Here is a 17,714-nt window from a genome sequence, read left to right on the forward strand (position 1 = left end):
ATCTGTTTGCTTTAGGATTAAAAGGCTTTAAGGATCCTGTTCATAACAGGATCTTCTTTTTAGGATTAAAGCATATAAGGATAGATTAGCTTTAGGATTAAAGCAAAATTAGGATTTTTAGATACCAAATTGCTCTGCTCCTCCTTCAGCTGCTTCATATACATTGCGATTAACACCAGCCAGCAATTAAGCCCTGCACAGCTGCTCACTCACTCCCAGCCAGTGGGATGGAAGAAAGAATCAGAAGGGAGGGTAAAAGTGAGAAAATTCATGGGTTCAGATGAAGGCAGTTTAATAGGTAAAGCGAAAGCCATGTGTAAAAGCAAAGCAAACCAAGGGATTCATTCCCCACTTGCCCTGGGCACGCAGGTGTTCAGCATCTCCAGGACAGCCGCGTTCCACCACCAGTAACGGTTACTGGGGAAGACAAGCGCCATCACTCCAATAATGAAAACATCCTTGTATCATCAACCCTTTCCAGCCCAATCCAACCCACAGCCCCATGCTGGCTATTGGGAGGAAAACTGACTCTGCCCCGGCCAAACCCAGCACCGCAGTGCAATTTTAGATGTCTTCAGTGTCTCATGCAGTGAGAACAATCTGTTCCCTGTTGGTCTTTGTGTAACCTCAGCCATCCCTTTTTTTTTTTTGCTGAAGTGAATGATCCTGGTCTGTTTAATCTTTCTTTTTTATTATGGGCATTCCATGTCTTTGATCATGTTTGTTGTCCTTCTCTGTACCTTTGCAGTTGTTACATCCCTTCTGTGACTGGCTGCCCCAGGAACTGGCAGAGCTGAAGGCACAGGACACTGTATGTATACAGCAGTGGGAGCGGGATTTCTGCTTTACTCTCTCTCACTTGAAGTCCTAAAATTAATTTGATTTTTCGAAGGCATTGTGTTGCTTTTATTCATGGAAATTCCTACAGTGGCTGTGAGATCTTTTGAATGTTACATGCTAATTTGTCTTGTATCCTAAGGTTATATCCTAGTTTAGAGGATGTGTTCGGCATAATTTCTTTGAAAATTTATTTTGTGTCTTACTGTGAATTCCTTCTGACATTTTATTGGCCGGTCGCTCAACATTCTGGGTTCTTTCTGTAAGTCTTTGCAGGAAGTTTTAGTTTTCACTGTCCCAAATAATTTTATATCTTGTTACTGTATTGACTAAAGCTGGCAGACTGATGCTCTGCATTCTTCTCTCTGAGGGTCTTTCGCTTCCAATGAACCAGAGATCCAGACAGGTGTATCAGTATCATTGTGATTGTCACACAGACAAAAAGCCAACAATTTGCTCAGTAACACACATCAATTCTGGCAGCTTTAGAATTAGAGCTTAGACCTTACCTCTCCGCCCAACCCTTTTAGCATGCCTAGCATGCCTTCTTTATTTGCTTATTAAATCGGGAGCTGCTCTTCTGTATAACTGTGGACTTAATAACTTGGCAATACATTGTTTAGGAGGCCGAACTGGTGGATAGTGGCTGCACAGAAACTTGGAACAGCAGTTCCATTCCATTCCGGCCTGGCCCCGGGCGTGTGGGGTTACGCATTAATGCTCAGTGCCCCTCAGTGCCCAGGCACCCCGGCTGGACTGTGTGCGCTCCCCGGTCTGACCTGAACCGCTGTGTGCTCAAGCTGTGTAAAAGGAGAAAAAAGCAGTTTCCGAGTTCCTTGTTTGCACTGAGATTTTGCTTTCAGGTTTTCCTTTGTAATGACATCGGATAGAAACTTTTTTCCATTTTTATGTTTTAATCAAAAGGGCGGTGGACTCTAAAATTGGACCTTGGTTCTTACTCTTTGATATTCAGAAAGAACATAAATCAACAAGTGTCAAAAGCAACAGGAAAGTAACCGTGGTGGAGGACCCTGCAGATGAGAACCTTGCAAATACGACAGAGGTCGCCTTAAGTCCCGTTCCATGATCAAGAAGCTGTAGACTACAAGAAATGGTTTGTGTTACCTGTGTGAACCAAAGCCTCAGTGCTCTAAGTTGTTTTAACTGAACAAAAGCAGCGGTATTCTGGGAAGATGAAGCCTGGCTCCTGCAGCCAGGAACAGAGCCACTTTCTACACAGGTGTTCTCAAGAGAGTTGTCAAAACATTTTCATTCACCTTCTTCCATTTTGAATTCACCCTTCTCCTTTGCTTGTCTTTTGCCCCCTCTAAATATCTCTGCTTCTGGCTGAAATTGTTGTGGTTTTGCCACCTCAGTGCAAAAATGCACTTGTAGGAAGAGTGTTGTATGTTCACTTGAGTACGGGAGAGGAGGAATGATTCTTTTAAATGGAAGCAACATGTCACCAGCTAAAAATGCCCAACACAGAAAACATATCAGCAATCTAAGCTGCTATGAGAATGGCAAACAAGGGATGGGGGGAAGGTCAGCAGCAGAGGGGTGTCCTGTCTCCCTCCGTCCTTCTGCTGCCATAGAGAACAGCGCGGATGTTGATGAGCAGGCCCGCTCTGAACCATGTGTTGTTTTCCACTTGGACTCCCTGTTATTTATGTCTAAAGTCACCCTGAGACCAGGTTTGAACGCTGCCTGTTCCCATTCAGGTTTCTTTTCTCTCTCCTGTCCGCAGCTTGACAATCCAGTTGTGCACCAGTGTGTGTCATTGTGGCAGAACGGCTTCTCCACACGCTCCCAGCTTCTGCACAGGGAACGAAATACAAGGGCAATTACTTTTAACTCTGAAATGCCGCTTAACGCAGCAGCCAGGAGAGTTGCTCACAGCACCTTTCTTTAGCACTTCTCTGGGCCATTACCCCCTGGGATTAACAGCCTCCCTTCCCCGCCGTGCGCGCCTCACCCAGCACCCGCCTCCCTGGACTTGTCTTTTCCCCAGGCACTAATGAAATTACCACCAAACCTGATTACTCCCAGGGCTGGAGCACTTTGACCAGTGAACCCGCACCTGTGCGCGTGGTTGACCTTTAATGATCCAGCTCTGTAGCTGTGTGCAGGTTCATTTGGTTTTTCAAACCTGTTCTGTGGGGAATCTGTAGTTGCATTTCCCGTCAAAACGTGACCCCTGCTGGAAGCCAAGAGATGTGGCTTTGACTTTCTACACCGTCAGAAAACCCCGTCACGGAGAACATCACAGATGTGATCGATGAGACACGTCACAGGTGTCACTGAGTGCAGGAAATCACAAATAACTAAAAAGTGCTTGGCTTTAAAAGGCTTTTTAAAGTATTCACCCAACTGCAAAGTTAGAAAAAGATGCTATTTTTTGCTCATCTGTGGGATTAGGGTTTACAGAACTGCTGGAACCTGTGGCCTTTTTGCACAGTGGAGTGTGTTCCTTTTTTCAATTCGTATTCTGGATACTGGAATCTGTTGGCAGGAAGTTCTCAAAAAGCTCAAGGTAGCAGCAATACATTTCAGGATTTATAGACATTTATACCACCGTTTGACATTTTCAAAATGGCATAATATTTAAATAAAAACAAAGAGAGTGTCAGGCTGGTAGGATTTTTTTTTCAAACATATCAGTAATTTACTGTGTAAGGAAAATAATTTCCATCTGTGAAGGACCTGGGCCTGCTAGAGATGCCACGTGGGCTGAACCAGTTTTGTGCTGGCACGTCTGCCTCTTTTAAAAGGAACCAGCTGGAGCGAGTAGCCCTGCCTGGGAAGTCAGCTGATGTTGATGTGTAGCTGACAAATATTGCGGCAGCGGGGATTTCTGAAATGAAACGTCTGTCAAACAGAAAAAGGTGCGTGTGTGGCGGGACGGAAACCACGATGTGGGATGGAAAGGCAGAGGGGGTGGCCAGGAAGCAGAAGGTTGGTTAAGAACTGAAAAGTGACACCTGGCTTTGGGGAGCGGAGCAGGATTGGACAGCAAAGGCTGTTGTGGTATCATCGGATCCATGTCAGAATTTAGTAATTAATGGTTCTGTAATGAAGCAGTCTCTGGGCCATGCAGGCATGCTCTCTGTGAAATGAGGGAGGCAGCGAGTAAATTTTGGCAGGTGTTGCCCTCACTTGTCTTGCAGGACCATGAAGGTGTTCTTGTAGAAAGACTTTGTAGTCAGTTTTAGCAATCACAGTGCCTGTGTTGGCTCTCTGGGAGGGGTGCTGGTGTGAAGCATTTTATGACTTAGTTTTGGGGTTTTTAATGGCATCATCATTCTGAAAGGCAGTTCTTACAGGCAAGAAGGCGAGTCTCAGCCAGCAGCAGCTGAGAGTGATCCACGTTCAGAGGTGGCTTCTCACAGAAGCTCGTGTCCTCTCGTTGAAGGTTTTGAAGAGTATTTCAGGTTTCATTAAAATAGCTCTGAGGTTTCTGTACGCCCTGGAAGCCCCACGGGGCTGCTGCTTTGATACCTGGGAACAGTCAGTGAAACATCAGCCACGGTCTCTCCTTATCATTTAGTACAAGTGTTAAGGTTTGGCTTCAAAATACGGAAGTGGAAGCAGCGCAATTTTATGAATACAATGTTGTTGGTAAAGACCAAAGACTTTGGTTTGGGATCTCAGGGCTGTTCCTGTTTCCGCTGTAAACGGTGAGACACCGGCCACCAACCTGATCTTTACATTCCCGGCTTCTGATGCTTCCCCATGTGCTTGAGGTGTTTTCAGGTGGCCATGATGTTTTGCCAAAAATAGAAATGGCAGTTGGAAAAAGTTGTTTAATGTCAGCCTAATCTTTAAAAACCTCTTCCTTCGGTGCTATTAAAGAGACCACGACCACGGTACTGTACCCATTTGTCATAAATATTACATTATTGTTACAAATCAACTGAGATTCTAGTGTTTCTATTAAATTCTTCCTTACAGTCCTCAGAACATTTAATGGGTAGCTTTAGCCTTTAAAGCCAATGACTTAGCCACAAAGTAACGTCCATTTAGAAGTATTGCTCTGCAGTAATTCCATCCACTCACGGTAGAAGGCTGCAGTGTGACTATGCTGTCAGAACTTGGACAAGTTAGTTATACAGTGTCATTTATTAAGAATCTACCAATAGTAAAGTGAACTAGAAGATAACAAGCTTCAAAGTTTAAAAATAATTGAAAGGGAAAAATCTTAGGGACTGTCTTTGAAACGATGTGATTTTAAATTTAGAAATAAGATGCACTGCAATTAGTGGGCTTAGAAATAACAACCAGTGAGGCAATCCAGGTGGCCATTAAACCAGCCCTGGAGTTGAGAGGCAATTCCTGGACCCAGTGACAGGAGCTGTGACCGGACACAAGCGTGGGCTCCATCTCTTCATGGAAAATTAGTGATTTTTCAGACACTTTGCGAGCCAGCAGGCAGTGAAGATCCATTCTGAAAGCATTTTTGGGTTTGCAGAAACTCTCTCACCTGATTTTGATGGTCAGCACTGCTGGAAGCAGATGACTCTCAGCCAGTGGTGCAGGTACCACTGCAAAGGAAGGCCAGGTCTGCTTTTGTTTTTCCTCATTTCAGAGTAGAGCAAGGGATACACTGTCTGAAATGTACTTAGGGATGTCACAGGTTTGTCACTTCTTAAAGTACAGAAAAGTACGTATTACCTGAAGACTCTCTTTTAAGTTTCTCTGGAGCTATTTGTATGGGAGCTGAATGCAAAATAGACCTCTGGTCTTGTTAAGGTGTAGTGCTGGGAAAGGGCTTGAGTCTAGTTGTTCATTTAGCATTGTTTTGCACATGTGCTGAACACAGCATGTCTGCGTTGGAAGTGGCCTCCTGAAGTCCAGCAGTCCAACTGTAATTCCATCAGGCTGCCCAGGGACGTGTCCAGTCGCATCTTCAGCTCAACCGGGCTGGGGATTCACACCCCAGAGCCCAGGTCTGGCTTTGTGTTCCGCTGGCACAAGGACACAAGACTCCGATACGCCACTGAAATCTCTTACCGACTTACCCGCCCCATACAGAGAAATGTTGTCTGTCATTGATGAAGCTCTTGGGGTGAGAGTTGCTGGTGTGAAGCAGCTACTGCCCATGTGTCAGCAGCTCATCCCAGGCTGCTCCCACCCACCCCTGCGGCGGAATTTGAAATCTCTTCATCTCAACATCAGTGGCACCACGTTTCCTCTCACAACAGACACGATGTGAAGTACAATGACTATTCTATATTGCTTTGATTTAAAGAAATGTGCTGTTGCGGTGTGAACCTTTATAGCTTTTCACAAGTCCCGTGACCCTGAGATGGAGTCGGGTGAAGCACGTGGAACGCGGGGAGGGCAGCACCGAGTGTCTCGGATGTACATAAATACGAAACAGCCCCTGTTCATCTCCCCTGGAATCGATACCTTCTCTAGCAGTGCTACAGCTCAGAACCCTCACAAGAAGAGAACTCCACCAACAGTTTCAGTAATTCAATAATTTATTCATCTAAAAAAGTGTGTAAAAGTATATAGCTCTCATCCACAAGGTATATATGAATGACATTTAAAATGGAGGTCTTTATTATTATTGTTTCTTTTTATCAAAGTCTTTTTTTTAGTGTATTGTACCAGCGATATACTGTAGATTTAAAATGAACTTCACATTTTTTTTGTCTGTTTTCTTTCAAATTGTCGGCTATATATAAAAGAAGCTCACTGCAAAATGCTCAGAGAAAAAAACCAAACCAAAAGGAAATTCCGAACTCCCCAGAAATGTACAGCCTTTACATTTAAAAAAGGTTCTGAAATATACATCCAAGCATGCTGGACATTGCCCGCCCCCTCCCGCGCCCTTCAGCTCAAACGACTGTAATAATCATCTGATTGCGGCAGGAATTTCCAAAGTTAGAAATAAAAAAGAAAATAAAATAACTTTCTTCAGTCTGTAGGAAAGCCAGGGCTTGTACATTTCAGAATAATTCAGTAAAAAACTCACAAGTAAAATAATGCATATTTAAGGGAAATATTATACAGAACTTTTCACACTGAAGTACATAAGATTTTTCTTTAAAATCTATTGCCATTCATTTATTTTGCACAAAAACGTATAAATATGTCACCAGCTTCTCTTAACTTAAAAAAATTAAATAAAAGACACCGGATGAAAACTACTCCTCGCTGCCCTTTTTGTATTGTTCAGTTTTGCTTAGAACCAGGTTTCTGGGGAAGAAAAACCCCTGGATAAAAACGGCCCGTTTAAAAAGAATAACCAAAATAAGAATCCAAAGTTCAGATGAATCCCGGGAACAAACAACCCCAAATGGTAAAAGATTACAAATGTCTACTTTACATTTTTTCCTCCCCAAGTTAGATTTTTTTATACAAGTTTACAATCTTCATCTTTTTATGCTCTTCAAAAGGCCTTGAGAATTGTCTTTTCTGATTAAGAAAAAATAGTACTGCAATATTTTTCAAGTCAATTTTACACTGTACACATTAGATACAAATGGTTTGATATCAGATTTTTTTAACCTATACATTGCAAAGAGGAGACCCGCACGGGGGTTTGGTGCAGAGAAGGACAAAACCCATTTACAGGTTACTCCGCCTTCTCGTTACACAGCAATTCTTTTTTTATTCTTTTTTTATTTTATATAATTTGTTTTAAATGTTACATCATCTCAAGAAAAATACTTTTTAAAACCATAGATTTTCTTTTTTTTTCAACCAGAACGTGAAAGTCTTTTGGAAGAACTTTAAAATTTGCCGGTTTTTCTCCACAGATAGCCGGGTGGGTCACACAGCCGATCAAAGTGCCCGACCCCCCCGCAGGCAGCCCCTGCCCCGCACAGTGCAACCACACACTACAGAACGGAGTTTAAATATAAACCCCTTGAAGCCTGGAATGAAGGAGTCATAAAAATACTTCAATTAGCCATTAACCTTTACAATGGCGATCATTTTACTAAACAAAGTAACTTTGCCACCACAGTGGTATAACTTCAAGTACTAATTTAATGATATAATTTTTAAAAATTATTTCTTTGAAATAATATTCCTATAGTCAGAAAAAATACACCAGATTTGTAACTGATTTAGTGTAAACAAAAACCATCTTTTTGGATATGTACATGGACGAGTCTGCCCAGAATTAAAGGGCGACTTGGGTTTCAGTAAATACTTTTCTAGCGTCGCTAAATTTCCTGGAAATATATTTCAATCATAGCTCTACAATAGATTAATTTACCACTTTCCTTTGCCCTTCCATCGGGCTTTAAAGTGTTTTTCCTCCCTACCCCTCTCTCACTGCTCTCCCACTAGGTAGTGTTGTCCTTCCTCAACGCCGGCCAGGTCTTGCTGGGACCCTGAACCACAGGACGTCCTGACCAGCACACGATTCCTTTCCCAGCTTGGACTTAATGATTGTTACGAGCTTCATTTTTGATTTCTAGGTCGGAAGAGTGAGAGGCACGTAGATAAATAACCCTACGGTAGGACGGAGCTGGATTTTTCAGATATTCTACTGTTCCTGGTCCTTTATAATTTAATCCCTCCCTCCCCCCCAAACCTAAAAATAAATAAAGTATCTCCAGACCATTCATATCTACATGGACAGGTAACAAATGCATGCATTCATCCCAATCCACTCTGACAGGAACTCCAGGTAGACAGAAACTCCAATATTTATATGAGACTACAACTGTGTGGTTGGTTTTTTTTCTCCTGCAAAGTCCCAGTTTATGATGATCCAACAACAAAGTTTTGGCCAACCCAGACTGGTCACTACAAGGTATTTTTACTTGCAGACTGGAAACTGCTCTTGGTTGTTTACCAGAGTTCCTAATGTGAAAAGATACTGTAGTCTTCCTTAAAAAAAATAGATATAAAAAAAATAATCACACTGACCAGTAGTTACTGGGTCACCAAACTAACACTGGCTTGAGGTTACTCTTGTGTTCGCTGTTCGTGGATGTTCTCGGATTTCGGACTGAAGCTGCCAGAGATGTCGATGGGTAATTTAGGTTTGAACACTGCAGAATTCACATGTGCTTTTGGAGGAACACAAGCACAGCACAGGACTGGTCTGAAGAGAAGCAAAATTGTGATCTTTGCAGACTGTGGCACGTTTCTCAGGTCGAGGGGAGAATAAGCCAGAAGAACAAGTGCTTTTCTATGGGTTACAGTATATTCATGATGGCGTTGTACAACTGAGTGAGCACCACGAAGTGGACAGGAAGGCAGGAGCTGCGATCCTGAGTGGCCGGGTTACACGTGAGCCAGGACAGTGCATTGTACTGCTCCAGAACAAACCTGCAGAGAGAAATCAAACTGCCCTTGGTTACTCCTTTTCTAGATTTACTTAACCATATCCCTGGTCTGTCCTAGAAGCACATCATCACGAGGACCACCCGGCTGCATTAACACTGGCACCAATGTTTAGTTTTAATATGCTTGAACTCTAATAAAGCTATTTCAGTGTAAGACCTCCCCATCCGCCGTCAAGATTATAGAATCACACAGGTTCAAATACCACTGTGTTCAAAGCCTGAAGTCTCAAACAGCTCTAAGGATGAAGGTTCCATAGTCTGAGGCAACCTGGGCCAGTACTGGAGCACCCTTGTGTGATCCTGTCTCTGATGAGACTCCTCAGGTCATAACTGGTGACTGTTGCACCTCGTTCTTTCCCTGTGCATTGCACCATCCTTTCACTCCAAGACAGCAGTGCCCCAGGACACTGTGACAGCTCAGGCCTCTAAGAGGATGCAAATTAAGATCTGCTGAGGTAATAAAGACACCACCAGTTTTCTTAGATTAGGTTACTCTTCATGTTTCCTGCTGATACTCTCTGCTTGGTTCAGTGTACGTGTTTGTCTCCTGGTGTGTTCCACCCTGTATATGCTGTCTCAAACCAGATCTTTTTTCACACCCCAACAGGGATGGAGGCAAACAGTCCTCTAGTCATCTTGAACAATACACTACCCAAGCCTGTATTAATTCAGGAAGAATGTTTCCTTTATATCCCAAACCCTAAGACACTTATCAGGAGAGTACTTTTATCTCCTCTATAAATCAGTTTGATTTGGTGAGTACAAATAATTATTGAACCAGTCCAGATGAGACCACCAGGTAAACAGAACAACCTTTGGGAGGCAAACCATGGTGTCCGCATGGAAAGGCAAAGCTGTTTGAACATCTCCTTTCCATAGTTCCGCATGGAAAACGGATGAAGTAACCCTCATAGTCCTGCTCTCTGGTGGGGGAGGCAGCAGCTGTCGTAAGAATTGCCCACTGCACTGAGACATGTAGGACAGAGTAGAGCTACCAGCTGTTGATAAAGCTAAGGAATAACTTTGCCATGTTGTAAAGGTCTGAAATTTCAGAGCTCAGTCCCCACAGCCTTAGGGAGGAAATACAAAAAAACAAAAGGCGTTACCTCAAAACATCTGATGTGGTTTTAGAGTCAAGGGGGTGAGGAACTCGCTGAGAATTTCTGGCAGGTAGAAGCTCATCTGTCTGCGCTACAGAGATGTGGTGATGTAATGAGGCCTGTGTAAAGGAAAAGAGCACCAATTAACTCTTCATTCAGCCAGGACTTCTAAAGATCCACAGTGAACAGACACATCCTGAATTGTCTCAGGACAACGCAGCAAGTTGGCAATTCTTTGCTGAACCCACCATGACCATGTGTATTTCCAAGTTCCATAATGATCATAGTTATGAATAAACTGACTTCTCTTTTTGACTGGAATCAAGGATCATTAAACGAGAGTGCGGAATTCTGTCCTTCATGTCAGTCAGGGCCGAAGTGGTGAGAGGAAACACTCAGAGGTGTCAGTGCTCCTTCTGGTGTTCAGTAACAAACCATCCCGAGCCGGAGGGGGGTGTCTGGCCAGAACATCTCCCGCAGCCTTTGTCCCGCTCTGCCCGCACGCTTTCCTGGCCGTCCCATGGTTCCGGAGCAAGGCCCGTGTGTTCGTTTGTACAGGAGCAGGACAGGGATTTCACATCAATCACGTGCTGGGGGTAGAGCTGCCACATGAGCCTTTCAGTGGGCAGCCTAATCCACCACACAGCTCCCAAGGCAAAACCTCTAATTCGCACTCCTCTAATTATGGCCCACACATTAGAGATGAAATACTTTTGCTCAAAAATACTTAATCCAAATCAGACAAAGCTGATTGCAATCCCTACGCCTCCCATGCCATACAGGTTTCCTAATTGCGGCGCTGTGCGGCACAAAGGAGACAGCACCCTGCTCCCTGAATGGTGTGCAAGTCACTGCATGAATTCAGCCCTTTGCTTTTATTAAAAATTGTCCAAATCAAAACAGTGTGTTCCGAGTGAAATTAAACATTTAATTCAGCCTAGATCTGAGACAGCCATTGTGTTGGGCTGGGGAGTGGTGGTGTAGGGAAGGGTGGTGGCTCCTTCTCTCTAGTACAAATCTAGGACAAGCTTATGGAAGGAATTAATGAAGTTGCCTGGAGCTCTGCTGACTGTTTTAACTGCTGGAACTGAAACATCCTCTTTGGGCTACTCATTCACACACACACAAAAAAAAGGCAGTTTAAAGTGTAGCATACAACTTCATCTGTAGCTCCAAAAAGGGAGGGACAGAGAATTAAGTTTTAATAGCCAGGTATCTTAAGTAAATTTAAACCTAAAATTGCATTTCTGTTTCCAGTACTGTCACAGTTTTGGGTAATATGCAAAGCCAACATTTTCACAGAAAATTCATAGGCTATAAATGGAATTCTTCCCATGTGAATGGATACCAAAACAGACCTTGAGGAAGAGGGGACACTGGTTTTGTGCCTGAGGACAGGATGACCAGAACCACTTCGGAAGATTCTCAGCTTTGGCAGTTGATACGAAGTATCCAAGAGCAAGAGGCTGCTGCTTCAGTTCTTCAGGGGCTTCTCTGGAAAGGAGACGTTCCCCTTGGCTCTGAAAGAACAAGTGAAAAGGCAGGATGAGCATGAGCCAGCACTGGGCCCTTGTGGCCAGGAAGCCAGTGGTACCTGGGGTGTGTTAGAAGGGGTGGTCAGTAGGTCAGAGAGGTTCTCCTGCCCCTCTGCTCTGCCCTGGGGAGACCACACCTGGAATATTGTGTCCAGCTGTGGCCCCTCAGTTCCAGCAGGACAGGGAACTGCTGGAGAGAGTCCAGCGCAGCCACCAAGATGCTGCAGGGAGTGGAGCATCTCCCGTGTGAGGAAAGGCTGAGGGAGCTGGGGCTCTGGAGCTGGACAAGAGGAGACTGAGGGGGGACTCATTCCTGGGGATCAAGATGGAAAGGGGGAGTGTCAGGAGGATGGAGCCAGGCTCTTCTGGTGACAACCAGTGACAGGACAAGGGGCAATGGGTGCAAACTGGAACACAGGAGGTTCCACTTAAATTTGAGAAGCAACTTGTTTGGGGTGAGGGTGACAGAGCCTGGCCCAGGCTGCCCAGGGGGTTGTGGAGTCTCCTTCTGTGCAGACATTCCAACCCGCCTGGACACCTTCCTGTGTAACCTCATCTGGGTGTTCCTGCTCCATGGGGGATTGCACTGGATGAGCTTTCCAGGGCCCTTCCAACCCCTGACATTCTGGGATTCTGTGAACACTGATTTTACTATTTACTCAGTATTTAACCCAGTTCTGTCTTGTTATTAACGAGCTACCCTTAGTCATCCATGAATCTTAGTCAAAGTTGCTTAATCCTTCCTTTTTGCCCTGCGAGTTGGGTTCTCCAGGCTGATGTTCCAGAATCACTTCTAGATCCCCAAACAGCAATGGCAGCCTCCGAAACAGAACCGAGTACATGAGGAATCTGATACTACAGTGTAACTTAAAGGCACAGGGCTGTGGCCACGAACCCGAGCAGCTGCTGTGCGTGTGCAGAGAGCAGACCAGCATGCAGTTTAAATTGGTAAAGCCTCACAGGCTTTTCCTGTCCATATCAAACCCAGCAGTCTGCACTGCGGATCTGCCTGACTGCTGCTAGTGGAAGGATGCGTTGCACACTCAAATATGGAAGAACAGGAGGTATCTGCACCTTTGTAAGTTTGGTTGTGTTTGCTTTTAGGTTAGTTACACTGATAGCTCAGGAAAAAATAAAGCTACACTTGCTATTCCTTGCTATGGACACTTGTCCTGCTTTTCAACTTATATCACTTATTCATTTATTTATATATTGTATTTTTGCAGTATTAGTTACTTATATTCTTATATATGGACCAAAGAGTTATTTGGAGAGGAGAGAGTTAAACAATGAGAAACCAGCTGTGAACCTCATTTCATCAGACTTGGAGTCGCTGCCTGTCAGTATATGTTTGTGATTTTACTTCTGTACAACAAAACCTAAATGAACCCCTCATACCTGAGGCAGTTGGACAGAAGCACCTGGGGTGAGCTTGCCTACCTCATCCTGAGAGTGTATACATAATATATGTATCCTTATCTATCATGGACCACATTAGCCAACCTACAAGGGTCTCCTTAGGCATCAGAAAGGGTGACTGTCATTCTAGAGTCTTTTCCTATTTTAAATGCATTTGTTCTTTTGGAAACACCTTTTATTTTTCTTCTTTACTTTTATACCATAGAGGAAAGACCCAGATGACGCCTGTGAAATAGTTCATTTAATCCGTACACATCTTAAGTCAATAGGTTGGCGGGGGGGTGGAAAAAGATTACAAAAGATTCTACTGCGCAGAGAGTGGCTTAATCACAAAGCCTGCACCCCTAATCCTTCACACAAGTCTTTCTCCAGCACTAGTATCTTGATGAGCAATCAAAACACGTTACCCAGTCTGTAAAGCTGGAGGAGGCGGCAGCTCACCTGGCTGCGGGCGCTCCAGCAGCAAACCTGACCCCGCTGCTGAGCCATCGGGGCTGGCGCTGCGGAACCGCAGCAATCAATTACGGGTTACATGGGCAAAGGCTTGACCTTCCCCGACCCACAAGGTAATGATCACACGCTGTTGCTTTTTTAAAACCAAAAATTACACATCAATTACGAGGCCCTTGTTAATGGTTAAACTGAATTACTCTGACAGGTTCATCTAGAAATGGCTTGTCCAGGACTCCAAGCGCTTTGGTCATTAACCTTTCAGTGCTGTTCTTAAGCCACTTGGACGGAGTCCATTGAGAGTGAGTTCTGTAAACACATTATTACTAAAAGTGGTACAGAGTAGAGACTGTTGAATGAACTAAATAAAAGAGAGAAACTGTAATGAGTGATGAACTGTGATTTACGGCTGGAGGGCTTAGTAACAGAATTCAAAGCTTTCAATTTGCCCACATAGCAGTTTGAAATAACCAAGTGACAGTAACGCGCAATCATGTACCCTTTGAAAAGCGGGTTGGAGTGTTAACGTAAGGTAAGGCGGTTGTGTTCTGAGATCACAAAATGAAGCATTAGCATTTTTGCAACCGACGCAGAAGTAACTTTTCACTCACAGACCGTGTTAAGTTGAGCACTGAAGCGTTTGGGCAGAGGCTGCAAGGAAAATACAGGCAGGACGTTTTTGCTTCCAGGTGGTGAAACTACCCCCCTGTGGTCAGTCATTTGCAGGGACTGAGAATTATCTTCCTGAAAACTCTCTTCTACATGTAGAAAAGTGCAGGGCTTTGTTACAGAGCTCGAGTAGTGTCATTCACGGAAACGTATCAGCTGTGCGTGCACCTCCACTAAGTGTCTGTCCTGTCCTTCCTTTCCCACCACATCTGGAGTTTCTCTTAAGACTGTTTAAAGCCACTAGTGATAGTCACAGATCTAGATCCAGTCACTTAAATCATTACACATCACTGCACCAGAGCTTTTAAATCTATCGGGCTATCTGTTTCTTGAAGAAAAGTTAGCCTGTCTCCTTAACAAAGTACTGTATTATTTAGTGAAGAAGGACTAAGCTACTGCTTTAAATGTACCATTTCTAGAATAAAGATTCTCCACAGGAAATTATGGAGTGTCAACATTCTACATAATTGTGATGGAACCATTTTAAGAGTATCTCTTGCACAGCTGAACGAGTAAAAGAGTTCCGTCAAACACGATCCAGATTCTGTTAAAGCCGATTCAAAAAAATACCTTCAATTACCAAAAATAAGTAATTGTAACTAACTACCTGAGTTGGACCCAGCTTTATAAAATTCACTTCAAACAAAAGTAACTTACAAACACTCTGTGCTCTGGGCTGATTTTTACTTAGAAAACAACATTTGCATAAACATCCAGCACCTGCCGAGTTTCCATGGGTAGGGTTTTATCATTAGAATTATCACTGTTCTTGCCCCCCCTAGAAACTCACGTGAACTGAGCTGTCACATCTCCCTTTCTCTCCAACACTTGTCACCTCGTGCCAGGGACATTCCATATCATTGTAAGAAAAAAACTGGATAAGGACAGATTAAATTTATACAGGGTGATTAGATATGGCTCTGCCACACAAAAATAAAGCTGCTCTCTCCTCCCTCTCAATTATCTTCTACACTAACAATTAACTCTAGAGATGTAAATAGTCAAGGCAGAGGCATCTCCTACAATAGGATTTAACCAGCGCCTTCAATTTTCATGTTAATTTCTGCTTGCTAATTGTGTTTGAGAATCTACAGGAAAACGCATTTCACTGGAGGATCTGGGTGTATTTTTGTGCTGGAGCAGTACATGCCCTGAGGTGCTGCAGCCTTACCCTGCTGGGCTGGAAGTGGGGTCCCACGCCAATGCCAGAGGGTGAGCCAGGGGAAGGGACGGGGGAGGAATTTGGTGAAGAGTGAAGATTCCCTGTTATTAAAATTCTAATGTCGTTGTCCATGTCATCTGGGAACGGGAGGTCAAACATGTCATCTGAAAAGGAAAAGAAAGAAAAACAATTGCCAATGTGCTGCACTCATTTTTGTCAAGAAATTTTTGTAATTTATTACCATTTCCATTGATTTATTATCATTCCTTTTTTTCCTTAGATACCCTCGAGATCAATGCAAGCACAGATAAACACTTTACTGTTTCAACCCTCTAAGTACTTGTGACTGCAACCGCAATGGACTTGTATGACAGTTTCACACACTGCACCAGCATCTCCTGTGACACAGCCTTTAAATTTTCCTGTCATCTCAGAAATTAAATACACTTGTACTATCATAATGTGCTATTTTGATTTGGTTTATGGTAATACGTGGGAAGGGCATAAAGACACAGTGAAACTGTTTGCATTCTGTGAGAAGTACCTTCCATTGCTCAGTCGTTTGAAACAGGTTATGATACCATGAGTAACATAAACGATGGAAAGCCAAGACATTGTAAACACAGAGCAAAAACTTATAATACAAGTATCACAATACGGCTTATAGGGGCTTTCTCTCCTTATTCAGATTTCTCAGCAGGCAAAGACATTTTAACAGTATAATGACATTCAGAGTGCATTTTAGACAGAAAGGGACAGTGGGAGCTGTCTGAATTAACTGGATGAATTAGAATTTCAGCCAAATTTATACTAAACCACACAGAGCCCTTATTAGGAGTAAAGCATTTGTACATATAATAAATAATTTATCTTGAAAAAGAAGAATTTGCATGAAAATGGAAAAGAATGTCTGTGTCTTGAACTAATTCCACACAAAGTCCTAGTGCTCGAATAGGCAGGTGGTTGTTTTTCTTCATTTTCTGCAGAGCAATACTGGATTGCAAGAGCAACAAATTAACTTAGTTTATTAACTGCTGCCCTACAAGCTCAGCAAACAAACCAGAACTCCTGTCATGCTCTGCTTCGCCTCCAAAGCATAACCGAGCTGGCTAATAGCAGAGGAAGCAGTTTAATCATTAAGTAGAACAGAATTAAGAAAATTAAATTTAACACCATTTTGGAAAACGCCAGTTCTTGTACCTACTTCTAATTAGCATCTGAAGCACTAAAGGGCAGGTGAATGCAGGTTAAATATTTGTGAGCACAGCGCTGGGGCAGGATGGGGGGCCCAGGGGGAATGTCCCCCCAGGAGGCCCCGGGGATGGCAGGAGGAACAGATCAGAGCAGGCTGCCATTAAAAATGGGGATTTTCTTCCTCTCTATACTGAAACTTCCCTCTGCAGAAAGTCTATCTATTGTAAATGTTTGTAGTTACTCTTGGTTTCAATTATTTTACAGTCCTTTTTAGGGATTTATAGCAAAACAGGGGAGAAATGACTGACTTGATATAAAGTATTAACCAGAGTCTTGCTGACACAAACTATAGGTTAAATGCACTTGCAGAAGCCCACTGCCAGCATCACGAATTCTCAGGTGGGTCTATTTTGCCTGCCTTACAGGAAAATTAAAATCCTAAACCAAGTACCTCTTTCCGTACCAACTTTGTCCACAACAGGTCATGAGGTGACCCAGCACTATAAAAAACCAGCTGGCCTGATTAAGTTACAACAAGAAAAAAAGCATTTTATAGGCTGTGCCATTTTGCGTATTGATCAGTCAGTATCGCTTTTAGAACAGATCAGTGGGATTATCTGAAAACAGACCTCAGAAAAAAGCACAGTGTATTATCCTGTAGCTGTTGAGAACTGTGCTGTTCTCTTTAAATTAAATGGGGTGGTTTGGGGGCTGGGGGAAAACCCTGGAGCACTCGGTTTTATCCATGGCTGGCACAGCTCCCCCGATGTTCTGAACGGGCGCCGAGCACTCGCAAGCGTCTCACACCCGACGTGTTTACTCACCATTCGTGGGGCTGAATCCGTCCTCGTTGGGGTAGTTTGCTGGTGCCACCTGGATCGTAGCGGAGGTCGGGAACACCAGGATGTGGGTGCAGGAGGCGTCCTGGGGGGTGTTGAGCTGCGACGACTGCAGGTTGAGCGCAGTGCTCCGGCCAAACACCGACCCCATAGTGACAGCGTCTTCCAGAACAGAGGCAACGGCAGAGACGTTAATT

General features: G+C 43.7%; 1 protein-coding gene and 1 long non-coding RNA gene across 2 annotated transcripts in view; one reads left to right on the forward strand and one right to left on the reverse strand.

Annotated features, from left to right (window-relative positions):
- The window catches only part of LOC135575647 (uncharacterized), a 53,764-nt gene extending 52,191 nt beyond the window's left edge, over window positions 1-1,573 (forward strand). The window contains exon 4 of the long non-coding RNA XR_010466819.1: window positions 749-1,573. This is a non-coding gene — a long non-coding RNA (uncharacterized LOC135575647). The remainder of the gene's footprint in view (window positions 1-748) is intronic.
- Window positions 1,574-6,302: 4,729 nt separating this feature from the next.
- Window positions 6,303-17,714, reverse strand: part of MED13L (mediator complex subunit 13L) — a 189,757-nt gene continuing 178,345 nt past the window's right edge. Inside the window, exons 27-31 of the mRNA XM_065033853.1 lie at window positions 17,503-17,679; window positions 15,494-15,648; window positions 11,608-11,769; window positions 10,256-10,368; window positions 6,303-9,132 (exon numbers count right to left, since the gene is read on the reverse strand). Of these exons, the coding sequence (XP_064889925.1) occupies window positions 9,000-9,132; window positions 10,256-10,368; window positions 11,608-11,769; window positions 15,494-15,648; window positions 17,503-17,679 (740 nt within the window). The 3' untranslated portion in view covers window positions 6,303-8,999. The remainder of the gene's footprint in view (window positions 9,133-10,255; window positions 10,369-11,607; window positions 11,770-15,493; window positions 15,649-17,502; window positions 17,680-17,714) is intronic.

The sequence above is a fragment of the Columba livia genome, chromosome 17, assembly GCF_036013475.1.
Source record: "Columba livia isolate bColLiv1 breed racing homer chromosome 17, bColLiv1.pat.W.v2, whole genome shotgun sequence".
Lineage (NCBI taxonomy): Eukaryota > Metazoa > Chordata > Aves > Columbiformes > Columbidae > Columba > Columba livia.